General features: G+C 40.7%; 1 protein-coding gene across 1 annotated transcript; it reads right to left on the minus strand.

The window, feature by feature from the left end:
* Nucleotides 1–443: 443 nt before the first annotated feature.
* On the minus strand, nt 444–19,800 carry LOC308321156 (putative E3 ubiquitin-protein ligase HERC6). Its single transcript, XM_080771990.1, has 23 exons — nt 19,500–19,800; nt 16,810–16,966; nt 16,496–16,572; nt 16,145–16,372; nt 15,632–15,723; nt 15,223–15,350; nt 14,851–15,005; nt 14,206–14,261; nt 13,977–14,086; nt 13,802–13,861; nt 11,820–11,919; nt 9,943–10,123; nt 9,359–9,510; nt 9,025–9,144; nt 8,728–8,832; nt 7,147–7,326; nt 6,124–6,264; nt 5,306–5,472; nt 4,901–4,967; nt 4,353–4,423; nt 1,868–2,051; nt 1,546–1,648; nt 444–1,110 (listed from the first exon to the last, which is right to left on the minus strand). The coding sequence occupies exons 1-23, from the start codon at nt 19,705–19,707 to the stop codon at nt 890–892; spliced, it is 3,063 nt and encodes a 1,020-aa protein (XP_080628116.1). The 5' UTR covers nt 19,708–19,800; the 3' UTR covers nt 444–889.
* Between the last annotated feature and the right edge of the window lie 1,168 nt (nt 19,801–20,968).

Below are 20,968 nucleotides of genomic sequence, written 5' to 3' on the forward strand. Positions count from 1 at the left end.
TGAACATGGGTCAATGTCAATGCAGTTTACATCATAAAAAGTAAATTAGAAAAATATTTGACCCCAAACATGATTGTAAAATGTCCCTAAATAAATACTCCAGGCCATAGAAGAAATGTTAGCATTTATCTTGTTTTCCGTTTATGGCACATTAAACTCAAGAAAGACTAAATCGTTTATTCTGAGGCCTTTTCACATGGAAGTGACCATTTTCAACGAGAGGTGATTGTTCAGGTAAGGAGGTATGGGTAAACTTACATCATGGGAAGGGACAAGCGCTGAGCGGGCTCTCTCCCCTGAAACAGTGACCTCCCCCAAGGAAGGCTGGACCTCACTTTGAGAAGCAACCACACCACTGTTCCAGGCGATGTGTAGAAACACATCTGTGTGAATGCAGGGAACGCAGAGCTCCCCCACAGATCCAAGTGAGTACGCAGACGTAGTGTTGCTCCCCATAAAAGGCATTTATTTTCCTTCCATACAGCAGACAATGTTTTGGAATCATAAGTAAACACAGAATGAATAAAATGGCTAAAATATATATGCATCTTCATTCAGTCAGTGGTTTCAACGTGACTGTCTCGACACCGTCTAATCTCTGCTACTTAAAACGTGTAGAGAACCTCAGAAAATATGATATGTTTAGATGGTTAGAATTTGTGCTATAAATATAACTCCTTTCTTGCCTGCATACTCTTAAAACACAAAATCTTATTTATAAGTTCAAATATGTCAAATCAAAACAATGGAATCAAATTTGACAGAACATGTTTGTAAGTTTTAGTTAGCAAAGGGGTCAAATGTTCGGTTAAATCAAACGAAGTTTACAATGAGCTTCCATGTATTTTCTCAATGACCGTGGTTGTGATTTTACTTAATCTACACGGCATCATTCCATCCAGAAGCCTCTCTTATGGTTAATAGCTACCATAAGTCTGTTATGCAGTGTCCTCTTGACTGGGTATCTCTGGTAGATGGGCAGTAGCAACAGGGAATCACAGGGGAGGGATTCTGGGAAATGTAGTTCAAAGGACTGGGGCCGGACAGCAATTTTCATCTTAATCTGGTCCATTCCCAGGATTGGTACACGGTCACAACCTGTAACAAACACTGGGAATAAACAGTGGAATAGAATATTACAAACTGCAATTTGGCCTTTAAAGTTTAAGCAACAACAATTTTTAGATCAATGACATCACATTACATTACAAGTAGGTACAACTCAAATATTTGATGGTTGATTAATAAGTGGGTGGTATACAAAGCTGTTCTAGCTGCTACTGTGCACTCAATAACATCAATAGTGTATTATTTTGTAGCAAACATCCATGGGTGAAAGTCTAATCAAATGTATAAAAACAAGGATTAGTGGTAAATATTATTAATCTGTGCGTGCCAGCTCCATGCTGGTCTATCAATATCTATGAAATGCAAAAAGAAATATGTTGGAGAAGTAAGATGTAAGGACCTTACTTTTAAACACGAGGAAAACCAGGGTTACAATTGTTCAAAGTGAATTAAAACCACAAGCAAAATTATACTTACATAGGAAGCTTTTCTTCTGATCTTCTGTCAGTTCTTCAAACACCTTCCAGAATGTAATGATGTTGGGATGTTTGGAGTGATACTCCCCCTCATACTCAGTGTTCTAGATGGAATTACAATAAATTATAGCAATTATTGCCATCTCATGTTTAATCCAACATAGTCAGTAAAATATAATTCTACATCTAAATCACTATGAGGTCAAGCCATTCTCACCGAGCTATGAATGAAACCACCAGAGGGCAGCACAATATCATAATTACCTCTCCATTATACATCTTTTCTGGCTCAAAAGTAAGACAAAAACTGTTTTCAAACTAACCTTCTTCAATACATGCCAGTCGTATGCGTCTTGTCCCACCATCACTGCTTGTAACTCATCTGGTTGGAATAGTTCCACTGCATCTCTGTCACACACCTTGTAGAAGCCCTGCTTGAACGCCTCGAAGACTCGCTCCACAGATGTGTTGAATGTGTAGTTGACGAAAGCGTCAACAAACTCCTTCCTAGTAAACAGCAGACATAGATTGAAATCAATCAAAAGTCAAGGGATTAATTCAGAAGAACAAAATATAACCGAGCAATCGTGTAAATTGACAACGGTCAGCATATGAATACGTATGCTGCTACTCTGAGTGCAAAGGACCGTTGGCAGCTACAGAAATCCTTAGTTGATTAATAGTTAAATCAACACATCGATTAATCCTTGACTAGCCTGAGCTAACGTGTTAGGTTTCTGGTCTAGAGGGGCGGGTCGCGGCTGAGATTTGCGCACGCCCTGATTGGATCTCATCGATCTGTCCGTCACCCCCGGCCCCTCCTCTCCCCCTAGTGCAGCGCTACGTCACATAATTTGGAGCGACGCCCACCCGGAAGGGTTGACTCCCACTTTTAGACCAGAGCGGCCAATGCGTTCCTCCAGGCTTTCAATTTTTGCACCAACAAAAATGAAAGCCTGGTACCGAGGCTAATCCTTGACCGACAAATTTATAATAAGTTTGCAAAGTCAAATAGTCAATTACTGATTAATTAACAATGAAGAGGCAGTCCTAACGTGTATACTCAATACAATACAAGTGCAATTATTTACTTATTTATTCATACTATAGTTCTGTGTATACAGAATACTGTATATGCTACTACCCTCTGTAAACATCAACACATTAAACATTAATTATTTCACGTGTACCATGCCTTCGATAAGAAGTCAGTGGCATACTATATTCCATTATAACCAGAGAAAAGAGAAGATTTTGTCTGTAAATCTGCATATGCCCACACCTTGTAGCACAATGTAGCAGTGACAATCAGCAAATGCTGAAACTATATGATGCTCCTAGTAGTAAAAGTTAAAGAAAATCTGGAATGAGCCTTAAGGAAAGGCCGCATTAAGGCCACGTTCTCTTTTTATGCTCCAAAATTATGGAATACACTTCCTCAGGAAATCAGAGGCCAACTCCATCAACATTTTCAAACTAAAACTAAAAACACACCTCTTCAGATGCCCCAGCATGTATTTTTTTGTATTATTTTTCAACAAATATCTTAAATGCTTGACCTTCTCATGCCTATTTTTATCTTGATGTCTGACTTTATGCACATTCACTGTCTTGTATTATTTGATATAACCTATGACCTAACTGTAAAGCACTTGATGTATGTCCTGTCTGTGAAGCACTTTGAACTGCAACCCTGTATGAAAGGTAACAAGAACACTCGGCGGATTTACCCTTTTTGCCGACTTCTCAAGACAAGTCGGCAAACCGTGGAGAATATTCGGCAGAATCTGAAGAAGAGTCGTCGCGCGGCGAATCTTCTTAAGATTCTGCCGAATATTCTCCACGTTTCGGGGCACTTTCAGCAGCTGCAGCTGCAAGTTTCTGAATGTTAGCTACTGTGCTAACGACGATAACCAAAACAAACCCAAACCAGAAAAATAGCTGTCTACTTCCTGACTGAATTACATCTGAATAGCAACGCTAACAATGCAGAAGACGCTAACACTGAGGAGCTAAGCTAAAGTAAACGTGACGTTGTTGTGATTAAACATGCGTTCGTCTGTGGACGTCCTAGCGACGTCCAAACGACACGGGGCGAGATAAGAATATTCAGAATGATTCCCATTTGTTTTTTTGGCATTTCGCTTTTCGCTTGCCGTATGCTAATGCTCTGTGCAACTATTAGCTTGTCATTGACTCCCATGAATGACTCGTATCTCCTCATCCAGGGCGCTCTCCGTGGTGATAAATGGATCGATATGATGGCGCTTCATTTCTGCTCCTCATCCGTCTGTCCCGCAAAATATGAACGCTTTTTGGAGCGTATATAAATATATTAAGATGATCGGAGATTGTGAGGTCACTTTGTGCGCGCGCGCACACACACACACACACACACACACACACACACCGCCTCCTGGCACACACACACACACACACACACACACACTGTGAAGGCCGTAGTACTGTAAATATGACATGAATATGAATGCAAAGTAGCGGTCCAAGCTTTTGCATGCTTTTATTGATCTGCTGTCTGATCAGCGTGCATGATCATCATGCAGTAGCTAGATGCGCGCTCCAGCGCCGAGATTTCTTCCCGTTTCGGCGACTCTTCGTCACTTTCCGTCCGAGTTCTCAGACAGAACTCGGACCGGAAAGTGACGAAGAATCGGCGAAAGGGGAAGAAATCTCGGCAAAGATGAAGAACAGTCGGCGACCCGAGTTCTCCAGTATTCGTATGAAAGGTGCTATATAAATAAAGATTATTAAGGTAATCTCCATATCAATCACATATCTTATACATACTTGTTTGAGTTTGCGACAGGCTTTCCTTTTAGTTTCGGATCAAGTTCAACATTACTGCCGTCCCACGGAACCTATGGAATAAAATTATTAGATGTGCAAACGAAGGACCATTGCACCAATCTTGTAGATCAAAATCTTTAGTGAAATATCACCTACCGGTAATTGCACGTTACAGAAAATGCACAAAAGTAGGAAATCGATCTACTTACCGTTAACATCTCCCAGTATAGTGCTAAAGGTATACTGTATCTTCCCATTTTAAATCAATAGATCAATAGACTATATTCCAATCGTTTACCAGATACAGCATTGAATGCTGAAGTGATGAAGGCTAAACACCAAAACGTGTACATTGTGCTCACCCGTGCCAACTGAATAAAAGTGCCTTGTGGACATTTCCGTGAATTATGGCAGTTCCTCTTATTGTAAGGAAATCTCTCTCAGTGTACATTCTACATTCAAATCTAGATGTCCTGCTTTTCAGCTGTATATTTACTGTCACATACATGATCATACGTACATGATTGATGATAGACGAGTCAACCTACCGTGAAAGTGATCAGCAGGTTGTCAACGACATCGTCAGTGTAGTCCTCCAGGATGCAACGCAAACTCCTGAATGCATAGAAAGTGTTCAAACAGAAAAAGGTGTTCATTATTACCTCTGCTCTGTGGGGAGCCACATTTTCTTCTACATGACAGAAATGCCTTTATGCACATCAATACATTATCTTGATTGATTTAGGTTGTGTTCAAGCTTCCCCTAAGTCGTAAAAATAAAACAAGCCAATAACAGCATGGCTGCTCTGCGTAATCTGTAGCTATGAATAGCAAGTTACCAGGTGTGAGGTTTCTGAACTAAGCACAATTGGAATTTCCTTCTTTAGATACACATGTGACTTGTACCAAATTTCTGCCAGGTACAATAACATATTTGTGTCACCCAGTCTTACTCTGCAACTGCAGGTTCAAACTCCTTCATGTCGTCCAATGAGGGTTTGAAGTAAAGCAGCTTCTTGAAGAGGACCAATGGGAATGGCAGGTGAATGAGAATGTTGTTGAACATAGCCATGCCAACGAGAACCCCAAACAGGAAGTAGCTCTTCACCTCAACTCTGGGCTGTTGGCATAGATGTAGACCATCAGGGAAAGCAGTAATAGATTTTTTTTTTATTAGAATTTAGGCAGAATATCAGACAAAACCATCATCTCTTGAGGTAAGAGAATATTCAAACAAAATCACAAAATCTTCTATTCCTTTCAGCTTTTCCTTTCAGGGGTCGCCACAGTGAATCATCTGCCTACATCTTACCCTGTCCTCTGCCTCCTCTTCTCTCACACCAACTAATTTCATGTACTCTTTCACTACATCCATAAATCTTCTTTGGTCTTCCTCTAGAACTGCCAGTGCCAGGCAAGAGCCTGGCAGTTCCAAATTCAACATCCTTCTACCGATATACTCACTAATCCCTCCTCTGAACATGTACAAGCCATCTCAGTCTGACCTCTCTGGTTTTATCTCCTAAACATCTGACATGTGCTATCCCTATGATGTACTCGTTCCTGATCCTCTCCATCCTCGTTACTCCCAGAGAGAAACTCCACATTTTAGCCTCTTTAACCCTTAAACCTTTTCCTCAGTGCAAATATTCAAACATACATAAATGAGAAAAATAAATAATTAAAAACAAAGTACTAAATGACGATCACAGGCAGAAATAAAACAAGCACATGACATTAGGTGATTTCGAGCATGTGAATAATGCCGTACCTTGATAGGAAACCAGGCTAGTGTCCGAGTCTCATTGTACATGAACATCTGGGACTCTGGAGCCATCAGGTCATCAAAGACATGGAAGAAAAAGTCTCTTCTGTTGACTTCAGTCAGGTTCAAGTCCTCTTCAAACTGCACCTATGACATTTGTAGTGAAGGTGTGTAGGTGTAGGGGATATCTCCTCCTATTGTTACCTTCAATTTGAGTATTTGGCCTGACATTTGTTAAAGGACCACTTCACCACTCTTCAACCTACCGGTATCTTCTTCATATAATTGGTCCTCACTTTGTCCGTGTCTCATAGGAGGGCTGTGGGCAATTCAGAAACCTGCCCACCAGTGACATCATGGTTAGGCAGATTTTTTTTTAATTACACGGGTCGCTGAGGACGAGTCGGCTCGTCTTAAGGCTTTCGATAATGCTATAAGAAAGCCTTGCAGTCGCTCTGTTTCATTTTTGGAAGCGCTCCGGTTGCTACGGACGCTTGCTAAGGCCTCGCCGAGTCGCCAGCACTGCTTCTGTTTCTCCTTTCACAGAGAGACGGTGCCGTCTGTGGTTTTGAACATTTGTGATTATCCGGTGATCAAGATTGGAACATTGGCGTTTTCTAGGATTGGCCCCAAAACCAGACGTGCGTCATAGTGGAATTGATTCTCATCACGTGTCAACCTAAGCACCACCACTTTCGTTCACCAGGTGGTACGCAATGTATATAATATATATTTTTTAATCTAGTTTATCATGAGAATGATGGCTACCATTTTCGCATTGCAACTTTTCAGGAATAGAAAGCCTGCAGTTTCTATTAGCTTGGATTCCCCATTGATGATGTCACTGGTGGACAGGTTTCTGAACTGCCCACATCCATCCTATGACAGTGACACAGACTAAGTAAAAATAAATGGTCCTCACTAATAATCATGATAAAATAGCACCAATTATATGAAGATGGGTTGAAAAGTGGTCCTCGTTAGAATACCATGTCATAAAGTCAAACAAGAAAAAAATTAACTATTTACCATTAATTCACCACGGAAAGCATTGTGGACAGCTGCATCTAGTAGTCTGAAGGTGTCCTCTACCAAGTGTGACCGTCTCAGCTTCAGCTGCAAGTCCGGGGCAGGGGTAGCATCTGGGATATCAGGCGATGATCCAGCAGGCCACATCGAAGACCATTTATCAACCAAAATGTGTACTCTCTATAATCACAGAGAATTATTATTAATTTGTAAACATTAGTTTCCAAATTATTTTTGAATTTTTAGCAGACATACCATCAGACACAGGTTAGCCTGTTGAGCTAATCTGGGGCTAATGCGCCCGAGACACATTTTAGGGGCAGAGGCAAAACATGAAGGTGTGGCAAAACATGAAGGAGTGTCCCAAATAGATATCCCATTGCTCTAGGCCGGGGTAGGTTCACACCTGGCAGTTCAATTTAATTCCATTTTATAGTGCCAGGACACTTCACATTAGTTGAGACCCAACATCCATCAGTCATGCTCATAAGGCTTTGAGTTCTGACACTATTATTTGTCCTACAGTCATTAGACCGACAACCTACCTCAAACCCTAACCATAACCTCAAGCACGGGAGCAGCGCATGTTCGAGCGCTAGTCCGACCATTGTTCCCGCATGTCGGACTAATGCTCCGTCAGAATTACCATTGGATCCCGAGTTATATCCTACTATAAGTGTGTGTGTGTGTGTGTGTGTGTGTGTGACTGTGTGTGTGTGTGTGTGCGGGCGGTTGTAATGCACATAACTCGAGAACCGTTTCACCCACCGACTCAAATTCAACACACACGTTCCACACCCCCACAGGGAGTGCAGTGCCAGGTATCGAGTTGGTCGGACCCACGCTTCTCCAGAACCACCACAAAAGGCTCTGCTCTGACAGTGGGCCTAATGAGGCCAACTCCTTTCACCTGTGCAATTTACAGCCTCAGCCAACTGAGGCTCAACCAATATGGCTCTGCCAGTGCCAGTGGGTCGAATTGATTTTTAGCAATATTACACGAGGGTGTGGGTTAACGTGATTATTGCCACAACAGTCAGGAACGAGACAAAGTCGAGTTCCGCAAGCATCACTGAAGTGGCAATAATCACATTAAACAATACCCTCGAGTGTAATATTGCAATTCTACCACAGTTACCCTTAAAACTAAGAATATATATTACTATATTTTTTTAATGACAGATGTAGTCACTACGACCACAAATGTCCCAAGAAACGACCTAGCCTAGCCACCGAGTTTGCTAGCGCTCTGGGAGAACAGAGCAGCTGAATTCTTTGTTTTGATTAGGTGTTGAACGGTGCTGGTTTAACCCACGCCTAGAAGGCTGTTTCGACCAATCAGATTGCTTCCTCGAAACGACCTGTGGTAGAATGCCAAATACACTTTTCAGTTTGTAGTCTTCACACAGGCACATACAGTTCTCCATGTGGGACACCGGCTGACGGGTGCTATGTCAACGTATATCATTAGGTTCCCAAGTTGCATCGTTCCCAAGTAGGCCGATGGCCAACTGCGACGGGCACGTAAAGGTCTAGTCTATAATATAGTAAGATATTAAGTAAGTTTTATGTGTCTCATACCTTATACACCATTGATCGGCGTGTATCAATATTGAAGACTGCAATCTTGCAACCAGGATTTAACAGAAATGGGTAGCGGCAAAAGATGGCTGGAGTCAGTTCATCCTTAAAAAAGAAAAAGGACATCCATCATCATTAATCATCAAACTGTAATAATACCTGTACCCGTGTATAATACCTGAAAAAGGGTATTATATTTTAACCATTAATATATTATCCTGTGCTTTTTCGGGGAAATCTTTTCCCAACATCAAGAGGCATTGTTAGTAGTGATGTTACCCTGAAATTTGTTTTTACCTTCCAACTTGCGCACTGACGCCAGGCAAAGGCATCTACAAATGGATCCACATTACCAGCGATTTCCTCCACATAAAAGGTACTCAGTGGGACCTTTGGGTACTTCTCAGATTTGTTTGCCTGTAGTATGAAAATGAAAAACAAGTATATTAATTGAGGTATAATAAATGTATAATATAATAAATTATATTATAGTAATAAATATAATAAAGTATAGTATAATAAATTAGGTAATAGCTTTTTGCTAAAAGGAGAAAATGATCATATTAATTGGATCACACATACTTTCTCAAACAGAATAACTAAGTGAATGATTTTAGAGATAAATACTGACTTTGTAGACTAGTTTGAGGACTTTTAGCAAGTATTTGATCCCTAGATTGTTGGTGTGCAAAAGTCCAGTTTTCAGCATGAAGGCCATGGCCTTTTTGAACACCAGGATGACCCTCAGCAGGTTTTCAGCTTCTAGAGAAGCCCACCAGCCTCCTGTAGAGCAGAACATCATATGTATGCATTACCCAACACATTATGCACAGATGTTGAATGTCTGATCATTATGAAATGAATTATTATACACCCTTTAACCTCTTAAACCCTGTAAACTTAAAGTGAGTTGGCTCTGTAACCCGCTCTACAACAAAATGACCTACAAGCTTCATTATTTTGCGATGCATTGTAGATCTGCCATTTTCGGCTAATGTCCTTTAGGCCAAGGTCATGTTATAAATTCCCTATTTTATCACCCTACGGAAAACAGATCTGTTGCACCTATTTTATCATATTAAAAAAATAGGTGTGATAAAATAGGTGCAACAAATCGGAGATCAAGCTCAAACAGCAATTAGTCATCCTTGCATATATCCCCCAACCTACAAAATCAATATAAAAGAACAAGGGAAAACAACATGAATTGTTTACTTAGCGTTTCCAAGGTCTTCTCATTCAGGTCTATTATACAGATGGCCAGGGGTACCACAAAGTTCATGACGTGCTCCTCAAATTGGAGAAGTGGACATGTCAGAAGAATCATGAAGATCTCTGGTGATTTCATGACCTCTCTTGCCTCTATGATCTGATCCATTATATGAGCAAACTTTATCTACACGGGGAAAAGGTTAACAGTAAGATAACAGCGATTTGTACATGCCTATACCAATATATGGAAATATGTCCAAAAGCATTTCATAAAATATAGGATTAAGGACCCAGGTGGGGTAGAGGTACAACTCTCCCCCAGAGGGTTCCTCTGGCTTCATTGGAAGAAATTGCAGATTGAGGCTTTCATAAAAATGTCTGACCATTAAGGTTTTATAGAATCAAATAATACATTGACTGAAATATTTTTTCACCTACGTTTAAAGGAGAATTCCATACTAAAAGGCTTTCTTACCTTTCTTTGTAGTTGTTACGTCCCCATCAAAGAGGTCCAGGTGTTATTTTGTGCAAAAGCTCCTTATTGGCTATTTCCCCTACCATAAGCCCTAAATGAATTGCATTGAATTGAATGGGATGTATGGGATGTTGTGATAATTCGCTTATTTCCATCGCTCAAAATTATAATTTTTTTGTATATATCCTCTCTTCATAATGTAAATAATAACCCAAGCGGCACACTTTACTACTTATTTCGATTGAAATAAGCGAATTAGCACAACACCCCATACATCCCATTCAATTAAATGCAATTCATTTAGGGCTTATGGTAGGGGAAATAGCCAATAAGGAGCTTTTGCACAAAATAACACCTGGACCTCTTTGATGGGGACGTAACAACAAAGAAAGGTAAGAAAGCCTTTTAGTATGGAATTCTCCTTTAAGGGCCTACTGAAAGAATGAGTCCTCAATCATCATTTGCAATTTTAGAATCTAGTTTAACCTCTTCTGCAAATGATACATTTGTTGTTACCTAGTTTGTCGATACCATTTTTCACTCAGCTCGATAGCGCTTAAGTTATGGACTGCAGCTTGAAGTAGAAATTCTGTTGCAACTGTGACAAAATGTCTGCATTTATAAAAAGCACCGAAGTCTGACGTCAATATCGGTAGAGGGCGCAAATACACGGATTCATGTACTTTTTATTTGCATTGTAATCCCCAGAGGAGATAAGAAGTATGTTTAAAAAATAAACAAATCATCCAGGCCGTTTCACTCATATGGATATGAAGAATCAACTGACAGAGAAAACTCTATTGCCACTGAATTAGTTACATTTTCACTAGAAACAGACCATCATACATGAGTGACCCTGACAATAACGCAGAGACTGCGTGTTTCTTTTTGGACCACAGTGCTTATATGAGACGATTTTAAGGTGACCCCATGTTATTCTCCATAGAGAAATTACTTCCGTTAACCAGGCAAGACCAGGGGATGAGCGAGTGATGTCAAGACATTATATTCTATACAGGCCATGTTAGCCTGACCTTTTCTTATAAATGTGATCTAAACATGTTCTGTGCCTTAACATTGTGGTATGATTAAATTAAGTATTGCCTCTAATAAGTCACTTGAAATTTTATTGGTGAACAATTTATCTAATATATATATATTTAATATTGATTAATAGCAGTTAAGAATAATCTACTTGAAAATTGATTCATTATTGATTAGTTATTAAGACCCCATGCCCGTCAGTGTGGGGTGTAGAAAGGTGAGGACGTAGCCACGTAGGACAGAGGCCCTACATCTGCCGAGTGCGGGCTCCTCCTAAGTGGCATAATGACTAAAGTGGGAGAAAACTTCATTGGCTCTAAAAACAAAAAATATATACCGGTAATTTAAACTTGTACTTAACCTGTTCTTTGATCCATGGTCTTCTCAACATCAGGTCAAAGGTCCTATTGGCAATGTCAACATCCACCGTTAAGGCATCTGTAGCTAGTGGGGGGCCTTTGCTAAGAAAGAACAAATAACATATCAAATAACAGCCACCAAACATGTGCTGACTATGTATCCACTCACTCAGTTATTATTAATTTATAATGGAGTGTTGTAGTCGAGCAAAAAGCAGACTATTCAAACATGAAGAGTAAGGTGCTATTTAACCTATTGACGCCTGGTGCAACGTATACGTTGTTCTACCCTTGATGCCGGCGCGCTCTCTGTGTCTCATCAGCTATTGCTATACATGTAGCAACATAACTATTAAAAAAAAGAAAATCATCAGAATTTGAAGGTTTTCAGAAACCTTAGGTCAGGCCCTAGAAGGCGTTCCCAGATTCGGCATCAGGCATCAACGAGGATGGTGTTCATAGAAAACGGCAAAATAAAGTATCGTTTGCTGCTGTCATTTAAACGAGAACCGTGTTCTCAGGAGGTGAAAACGCAACAAAGTGAAACCACCTTCCAGAGTGGAAATCTTTGAGAACGCCGTTTTATCCCTTCTCCGTGTAAACAGGCAAAACGGTGAATTCGCAAAACTTATGACATCATCGCTCACGTTGGCTCACAGCGCATATGTTTATTACATTGATGCAGAGCCATATATGATATAATAGAGTTCCTGAACAAGCCTACCTCCTCGCCTACAAAGTGCTGCTCATCAGCGATGGTGAATGTAAAACCATGATGTAAATAAAAAGCCTTGTGATAGGTGGCAGCCGCGGCAGCAGCGTTTATGTAGCCTAATGTATTATAAAATATATAACCATCCCCTGGCGCGCTTTGCCTGCATGCTCTGGGCTGCGCCTGTCAGCCCAGAGCAGTGTTGTGCGGCACTCTTTTTTTGGCAAATCTAAGCCAGCAAATTTAAGACGATCTCTTCAAAATAAGAGTACCCTCTAGAGTATTTAAAAAAAGTTATTTGCACATTAACCCATTCTGACCTGAGATCAGATTCTAAAAATGTCAGTCGTTCTTCGATTTTTCAAAAATAGCAGACCTACAAGCTCGTAGCGCGCCACTCGGTGGCGCGCTATGAGCTTGTAGATCTGCTATTTTTCAATAGCTAAAGCATAACATGATGCTGACACCAAAACGGGTTCCCGGTCAGAATGGGTTAAAACTACAAATTAAGCATTTATGATGCTATAAGACACATTATGTTTCCGTGTTATTTAATTACTTATTTTTACACAGAAACATAATGTGTCTTTACAATAACTGTAATGTAATAATAATACTAATAATGTAATGTAATAATTATTTAATTAACGAAACTTTTATTCTGAAAGCAACCGAATGTCTTAAATTTGCTAGCTCTCAAACAGGAAGTTCTAGATTTGCCAAAAAGACGGAGCAGTGTTGCACAGGCTTGCGTGAAGGGGTTTTTCTTCTTGTACGTGGGTGACTGGTCTATTTGGCAGCCTGTTATCGCCACCTAGCGACATTATAGCATAATAGCACATAATAGCATAACGTGTGCGTTCTCGTGTGAAGGGTAAGAAAAAATGAGAACGCAACAAAACTTTGCCGTTTTATCTGGAGATGGTCCTCGTGTAAATAGCACATTAAAAACTAAAGATACAAGAGCTTATGCACATTACAACCCAGCTTATGTCAGGTCTAAAAAGGCCCAATGAGTGCATCATCACAGCTACTGCTCCAGATCTATGAAACATATTATGGCTGTCGGGCAGAAACCGAAAATGCATTTTTTGCCATTTTCCACCGAATATAACATAACATCACAAATTTAATTTATTGAAATTATTTGGTTGGTTCGTTTCTGCCCGGCAATATATTCTTCTGGTACCTTAATCTACAGTATTCTTTGTTTTAATTGAATTAATGTATTTATTATATTTTTCTATATGTCTCTAATTATAATGACCTTACCTGGGTTTTGTGAAGCTAGCCACAAGGCACGAACTTGTATAAAACATCATGGTTAAGTATCTGTTGGTTTAACGACATATTGGACAGCTCTGTGAATACTGCAGTGATGAATAACTGACATTCAACTTGTGCAGTGATCAAAAATATTGTAAAAAAAAATGAAAAAGGGGTGAACCTTATTGCCTCTTCAGTGCTTTTTCCCATTAGCACCCATTTCTGAAACTTCATCTGATAAAGTATCCCGAGTGGCTTCTGCACCTCACAATTTAATACCTTAATATAGTCCTAGAACAACGAAGAAAATAAAATAAAATATGCAACCAATCTACAATCAATCTCATTAAATTGAACTGGCAGACATTCATGTTATTACTACTTAAAATAGGTTTACAGCAGTACAGTACCTCAGCAAGTGCACAACAAATGTAGTTTGTACTCCATCCAGAGGATAAAACCATATCTGTTCAAACAAATGAAAACAAATGAACAATGTGAATCTTAATAATAAGCTAGCATGAGCTAATGCTAACATTAGCCTTTTCTTACAATGGAGCTGCAATGGAGGTCTGCGAACAGGGAAAACGGAAAAACATGAGTAGTAATCTCACCAATTCCAGCCCGCACAAGCTATTTAGTATTTACCACTTGTGGCCACACGGCCGCAGTCACCCACAAACATGGCTGATTGTGTTCGTTGGGAGTGCCCAGCCAAACGAGATAAACCATAGATTAACCAAACCCGTCTCCACATTGAGACACATGGATATCCTAAAAATAGGTATTTTTAAATTGGAGAAGCACTTGGATTGTAGGCATTACATTTAGTTTCGACAGATAAATATTGTGAAGAAAATAGCAGATGAGCTTGTAGATCTGCCATTTTCAAAATGTGTGCATCTTTCTTATACGAATTGACAATTAGGCCAATGTTTCACCAGTTTTTATAGTAGTTTGATGCAGTAATGGTCTTTTTTCTTAAATGGCAATGCCTGTGTGTGTGTGTGTGTGTGTGTGTGTGTGTTAAACATTATAACAGAAAATGTGTCTACCTTTGGCTTTGATTGTGGGTTTATCAGTGGTCCACGACAGGTGAACCAGCTTGGGAGTCAGGCTCCCTTCCAAGCTACCAGTTCCAAGCTGACCTTTCTCCCCATTTCCAAAAGACCATAGTTGGCCTGAAGACACCAATACGGTAGTATGGTAGCTGGAAGACCAAAACCACAAGACAGGATAAATATGTAGATATACCCTAGTATTCCAAATTATCACTACACCCCAGGTATTTTAATAAAGCAAGTGGTATGAATACATCAGGGTTATAGTAAACAGAATGTAAGTTTGAATTTTACAAAGAAAAAGAAAAAAATTATTCTCGCAATCTATATACACGTATGATACTAACAACACTGCAGTGAACATACCTGCCACATTTAATCTGTGCTGCACGGCCATCAATACCCTCTACCTGTCTGGGTATCAGTTCATTAGCAGTGGAGTTGTGCCCAAGCTGACCTTGACTTCCCTCTCCAAAGGTGAATACCTTGCGATCCTAGGGTACAATAGGAACCAGCAATTACTAGAGTGTATGTATTGCTAACTAAAAGTCACTTAATATGATTTAATGAAGATATTATGGTTCAATAGGATTTCACTTGGTGGTTGAATAGAGTGCAACAGGGATGATGTCTTATTGTACGCCAGAAGCGGGAAGTTATCTTTGATATTTTTCAATGAATTTCTGCATTGCATTTGTAAAAAGGTAAGAAATCATTTTAACAATAGTTGAACCACACAAGCAATTGGAGTGAAAGGAATGATGAAGTGCAGTACCTTTGTTAAGATAGCAGAGTGTGCATATCCGCAGCTCATGTGGGACACTACTACTGTTCTGAGGGCAGGTACTAAACACACATTGAACCTACCTGAAAAATAAATATATGTAGACAGAGGACATGATCATTTCCCCACAGAAATAATAGTACAGTTAATTAATTGATGGATGCATTTACAACAGTTTCAAGTTCAGACTTAATCTTTTCATGGTGTTGTAGCAATCAACAACTAATCTGTAGTCTACATGTTATGCCAAACAACTGAACTCCATCTACTCCAATCTGTTACTGCGCTGTCACTCATTGTGATCTGGGAATTGCGCTTAGTTAAGGGAACTACCGTTAGAAAAAGAAAAAAAAAAAACAATGACAATGAGCGGTCAACCGTAGCCTTATTATTTTATTCCTTCCCCTTCTTAAGTTCTTTCTCATCCCAATAACAATTTATGACATTCTTTAAATCAGCAATGGTATATGTGCCTGTCTGAATTCAGTGTTAGTCAAGTTATACCCTTCTCGTCCACCCGGTTGAGCCCAAGTTGGCCGTATTTGTTGGCACCACAGCAGTACACCAAGCCTGAAAGAGTGAGGAACAGGGAGTGCATCCCTCCTGCTGAGATCAGGCTCACTGCTGTCCCAGTCAGAGAGAAAATCCGGGCAGGTGACGGCTGCACTGAAATGTCCTTCCCCAGACCCAGCTGACCATGACTGTTCGAACCCCATGTGAAGACATCTCCCACTAGAAAATAAAGCAATGAATTAAACACAGACTATTTGAGGAAGAGTACACAAAGAATTGAACCAGAGATGAACAGTATTTTAATGACCATTTTTCCGTGCCCAAAAGTGTTAAGTATCTTACTTATAGTTAAGGCCACAGTATGGGAGGTCCCGCAGGAAACCTGCACCACCAGTGTTTCCAACATCATGGGGACAGGTCTGTAAGTTAATAGAAATATCTTAACATGTTAATAAAGAAAACATCATATTTTATATCACTTGTTTGAACTCAATCTAATTCTAATAATGCTTTAAATAGGGCTTAAGTGGTTAAGCTATGGTATTAAGAAGCAGTAATTTGCTTTTCAATATTATTACTACTCAGGTGTCCACTGTCCACTTAAAATCATAAATGGTGTGTGCCCATCGTGGATTTGTAATATGATGAGGTCTTACCTTGGTGTGTAAAGTTTGGTCGGACAACTGGGACCAGTACCGAGCTGTCCATCAACTCCTGCCCCCCAGGCATACACATCTCCAGAACTGGTCAGAGCCATAGAGTGATCCTTACCACAAGCCACTGTCACAATGTCATTAAGACCCTCCACACGGCCTGAAAAACAGACAGTCACACACATAAGAAATGTACACCGGTCCTTAACCACTTTCAACCTGGCATCCCCATGTTTTTGAGAACTGTAATATACACTAGAATTTTGCCGCGCTTCGGGCTGCTCATCCTAGAGTTACGTTGCAGGGCAATATGGGAAGAAGAAAATTACGGGATTTGACTGACTCCACTTCATGTTTCAGCTGTGTTTTTTAACCCAGTGTTGTGCCCTGCACATGTAGTAACAGATGGGTTATTATTATTATGTGTTGTTAACTTGTTTTGTATTATTTTGATTAGGGATACTGAAATCAAACTGCACACGCACGCGTGCGTGAGTCCGTGGTGGGACTGGGAAATAAATAATGCGCCGAAGAACTTGGCAGGCGACTGCGCCTTTTGTGGCGTGTGTGTGTGTGTGTGTGTGTGTGCCCCAACGGCTACGCCTGCAGCCTTGCCTGCCACGGCGGCTGAGGAGGGAGATCGGGCCCAATCCCCATCCACAGAGCTGGTCTTTGATATTAAGATCGAGCTCCTGGACTTGTACAGGCAGGCGGCGACAAGGAGCAAGGTCACAAGGTGGCCTGGCCAGCGAGTACTGCCACCACATCTACGGCGTACAACAGCTTCGGCCCAACACAGTCCCAGCCCCAAGAGAAGCAGAGGCTTTCAATGGTGTCAGGCTTCACAGACATCTTGTCGGACCGTGGAACACCATGTATTTTCTGTGGCGGCACTAGGCACCACCCCACCAAACGGTGCGGAGTAAGCAATGAACCCTCTAGCACGTTGCCTGCCAAAATGGCGAGAATGCGGGGCACACCCTTGGGTGCTCTCCACCATCTCGAAAGGCTACAAGCTGCAATCCCCCCCCCCCCCCCCCCCCACCATCAGCATTGAAGTACAGGTTGCAGACATTCAGGCCGAACTCTTTCCCTGCTGCACAAAGGTGCTATACAGGACGATCCAAGACAGGAACAGGTTTTACTCCCGCTATTTTCAGATGAAAAAGAAGGGGGGGGGGGTTGGGGTGAGGTCGTTCCAGAACTGCGTGGAACGATCTCACCCCTTCGTGTTCAGCAGGAAACACATGTAAGGTCCCATTTCTGAACGTGGCAGGTCTCATGGCCTCTGCCATTTCCGTTGTACGGTTATGAGACCTTTTCAGAGGTGGATGCGAGCACCGACCCACCTCCCCATCGGCAGTGTGTGCACTGCAGCATCCACCGGGCTATCGCCAAACTTTGGTCAAATTATCTCTGTATGCATTTATAATTTTATTTTACAGAGGCACTGGATGGTAGCCATTGCGCTGTCTGCGTGCATCATCACATTGATTAAATGTAGCCTACAAATAAAGAGTGCATAATATGCTTTTATTTGGTAAAATGACAATAAAAGCCAAATAAATCAATTGAACAGAATATTAAATGATGAGAATTACAATGTTGTGCACTGAAGATTAGACCCATCTGTAGCCTGATAACAACTGCACTTAAATAGAAAGACAGAAAATTACGTTTACTTAATACGTTTACATTTATGGTCTGTATCCAGGGAGCCGTTTACAATTATTTCTAACATTACGTATTACACATGTCCTTACTCCTTAGAGTTAAACATAGGCCATTTGGTTACATTATTTTCAGCTCTCACATCCTGTGAATACTGACGTAACTGCAGTGTCCCACAAATTGATACCCTGTCCTACATTGTGACTGACAAGCTCAAATGCCCTATTAGTCTCCTAATAGTTTGCTTTCTGTTGTAATTTGTAAAGCATATACATTCCATAATCCATACATGGACATATATGACAATGACATCATTAACTTGCGATGTCTCCCATCCCTATTGACTGAAAGATTATCCATTCATGAAATAACTAAAATATTGGTGTTTTTCATTTTAGTTATAGGGGTAAGTATGTTTTAAGGCATATTTGTTTTATTAGCCAGGGATTCTTTTATATTTAATTGGATAATTTCTTAACGGCGATTAACATCCCTTCAGAGTCCAAAGGTAACCGATTTGGAGCACACGGCTTTCAGACCGAAAGTCAAAAGGGCTCCAGCAACGAGCGCAAACCACAAAGTAAACAAACTCGAGAAATGCCGACTTCCCCCTGCCGCCATCCACATTGGTTTATTCTTTTAGGTGGTCATTATTATACTGGTTCGTCTACTACAGATGGAACGAATATACAAGTTTGGCCCGCCCACCGACCGTTTAAAACTGGGATGAAGAAACTAAAATGTGACTTCTTGGGACTTTAAAATGTCGACGCCATACATAGATCATGTATAAATGTCTGTCAACGACTTTACCTGTATATAACAAACATACATACATGAAACCAAGCTAATCTTAAACTATAATTGTTACATGTGCTACTGCTACTGTTGACAAAAAGACGGTAGGCTAGGCAGTGACTTGTGTATTTTTTGTTTATGATGAAGGCATGAAGCCCCATGGAACCTCTCCCCCTAGCTCGGAGCGAGAGCGGTTCCGATTGGAGCCATTTATGATGACTCACCTGGCGTCTTTGGATCGGAAACACGCTCTCTGCCGAGTTGTCCTTTAGAGTTGTTTCCAAATGACAAAACATTCCCTTTCCTAGTGAGAAATAAAGTGTGCCGCTTCCCGCAGGCGACGTTGAGCAGTAGTTCAGGTTTGTTCCACGACCACGGTTCAGGAGTCGATTTGTGGTTTTGTCCAACTTGTCCCCAGCAGTGCAGCTCCATCTTTATGCACTTCCTAAATGGCCAAAACTAAACTACTTAGCTACGACAAAAACTTAAAAGCACAGGGCCAAAGATGGCCGAAACCAGTGGCTTGTTGCCCGATAGAGAAATGCATGCAGCGCTTTGTTGCGGGAAGTAAACACGTGGTTGATGACGTTTGACGCAAACGTGCCACTACGTCTACCCGCCAGAGTGGTCTACGGCCTACGCAACTTCACCCCTGCACCTAGTAGGTGGTGGAAAGCTGGTGAAAAGTGGCAAAGAAATTAGCAATTAGACCACATACATCTGCAACTATATACAGTTCTTCTTGTTTCCTACTTATTTATATGATGTTTTTGCATAATTGCGAAAGCAGTGAGCACTTACTATGAGACCTAGCAGATCATGTCTGTCTGTGTGTCTGTCTGTCTGTCTGTGTGTGTGTCTGTCCCGCTATCCAAATATGGAGTGTGTTGCATCAGCAATCACTCAGCTCCATATATTGGCACAAAAGGGGCCAGGTCCACTCAGCTCCATATATGGGCACAAAAGGGGCACCATATAAGGAGTCCCCAAAGCAGCTATACGTCCAAAACCCAAATATGTACGAGCTGCGTTCGCTTCCCGCGTTTGCGCGTCTTACTCGTATTGTGTATGTGACTATGTGTCAGTCTGTCATTAATGTTTTTCGATTGAGTACATAGGCTTTCTTCTTGGATTCACCCTTTCAATACTTAGCAGACCTTGTATTGTACTGTACTTCCCTGTGCTTGTCATGTCCATGCAAACTGTTAATTAATTCAATCAATCAATGACAGCAGCCATTAAATAATTATTATTTTATTATTATAATTATTCTATTCAGGCCTAGTCGTTGACTCATTGGCAATCTGGCAACCCATCGGCAAAAATAAAATAAAAACAGCGCCCTCTTTTCCTTTGAATTTGCGAGTCTGTCGAGACTATAGCTCACTGGAAATGACTAGTGTCATTGGTAACAACTTTACACTACCATTTGATGTCAAAAATATGGCTTTTGCTAGTTTAAGCCATTCAAGCCATTCTATTTTCACGTACAAGGCACATTCAGGGAAATACTTTTGATTACCGTTACACAGGTGATACTCGTCTTGTAGATCAATAATAGCTTTAATTCGACAAGTGTCTGTTACAGTGATTTTGTAAACACCCATTGACCTTCTATAATAATAAAAATCACACTTGTGTGAAGTGAGGGCCGCTCTTATCATCACATTCCGTGCTCAGCCAATCAAATCAT

The sequence above is a fragment of the Protomyctophum bolini genome (assembly GCF_963924005.1).
Source record: "Protomyctophum bolini genome assembly, chromosome: 9".
NCBI lineage: Eukaryota > Metazoa > Chordata > Actinopteri > Myctophiformes > Myctophidae > Protomyctophum > Protomyctophum bolini.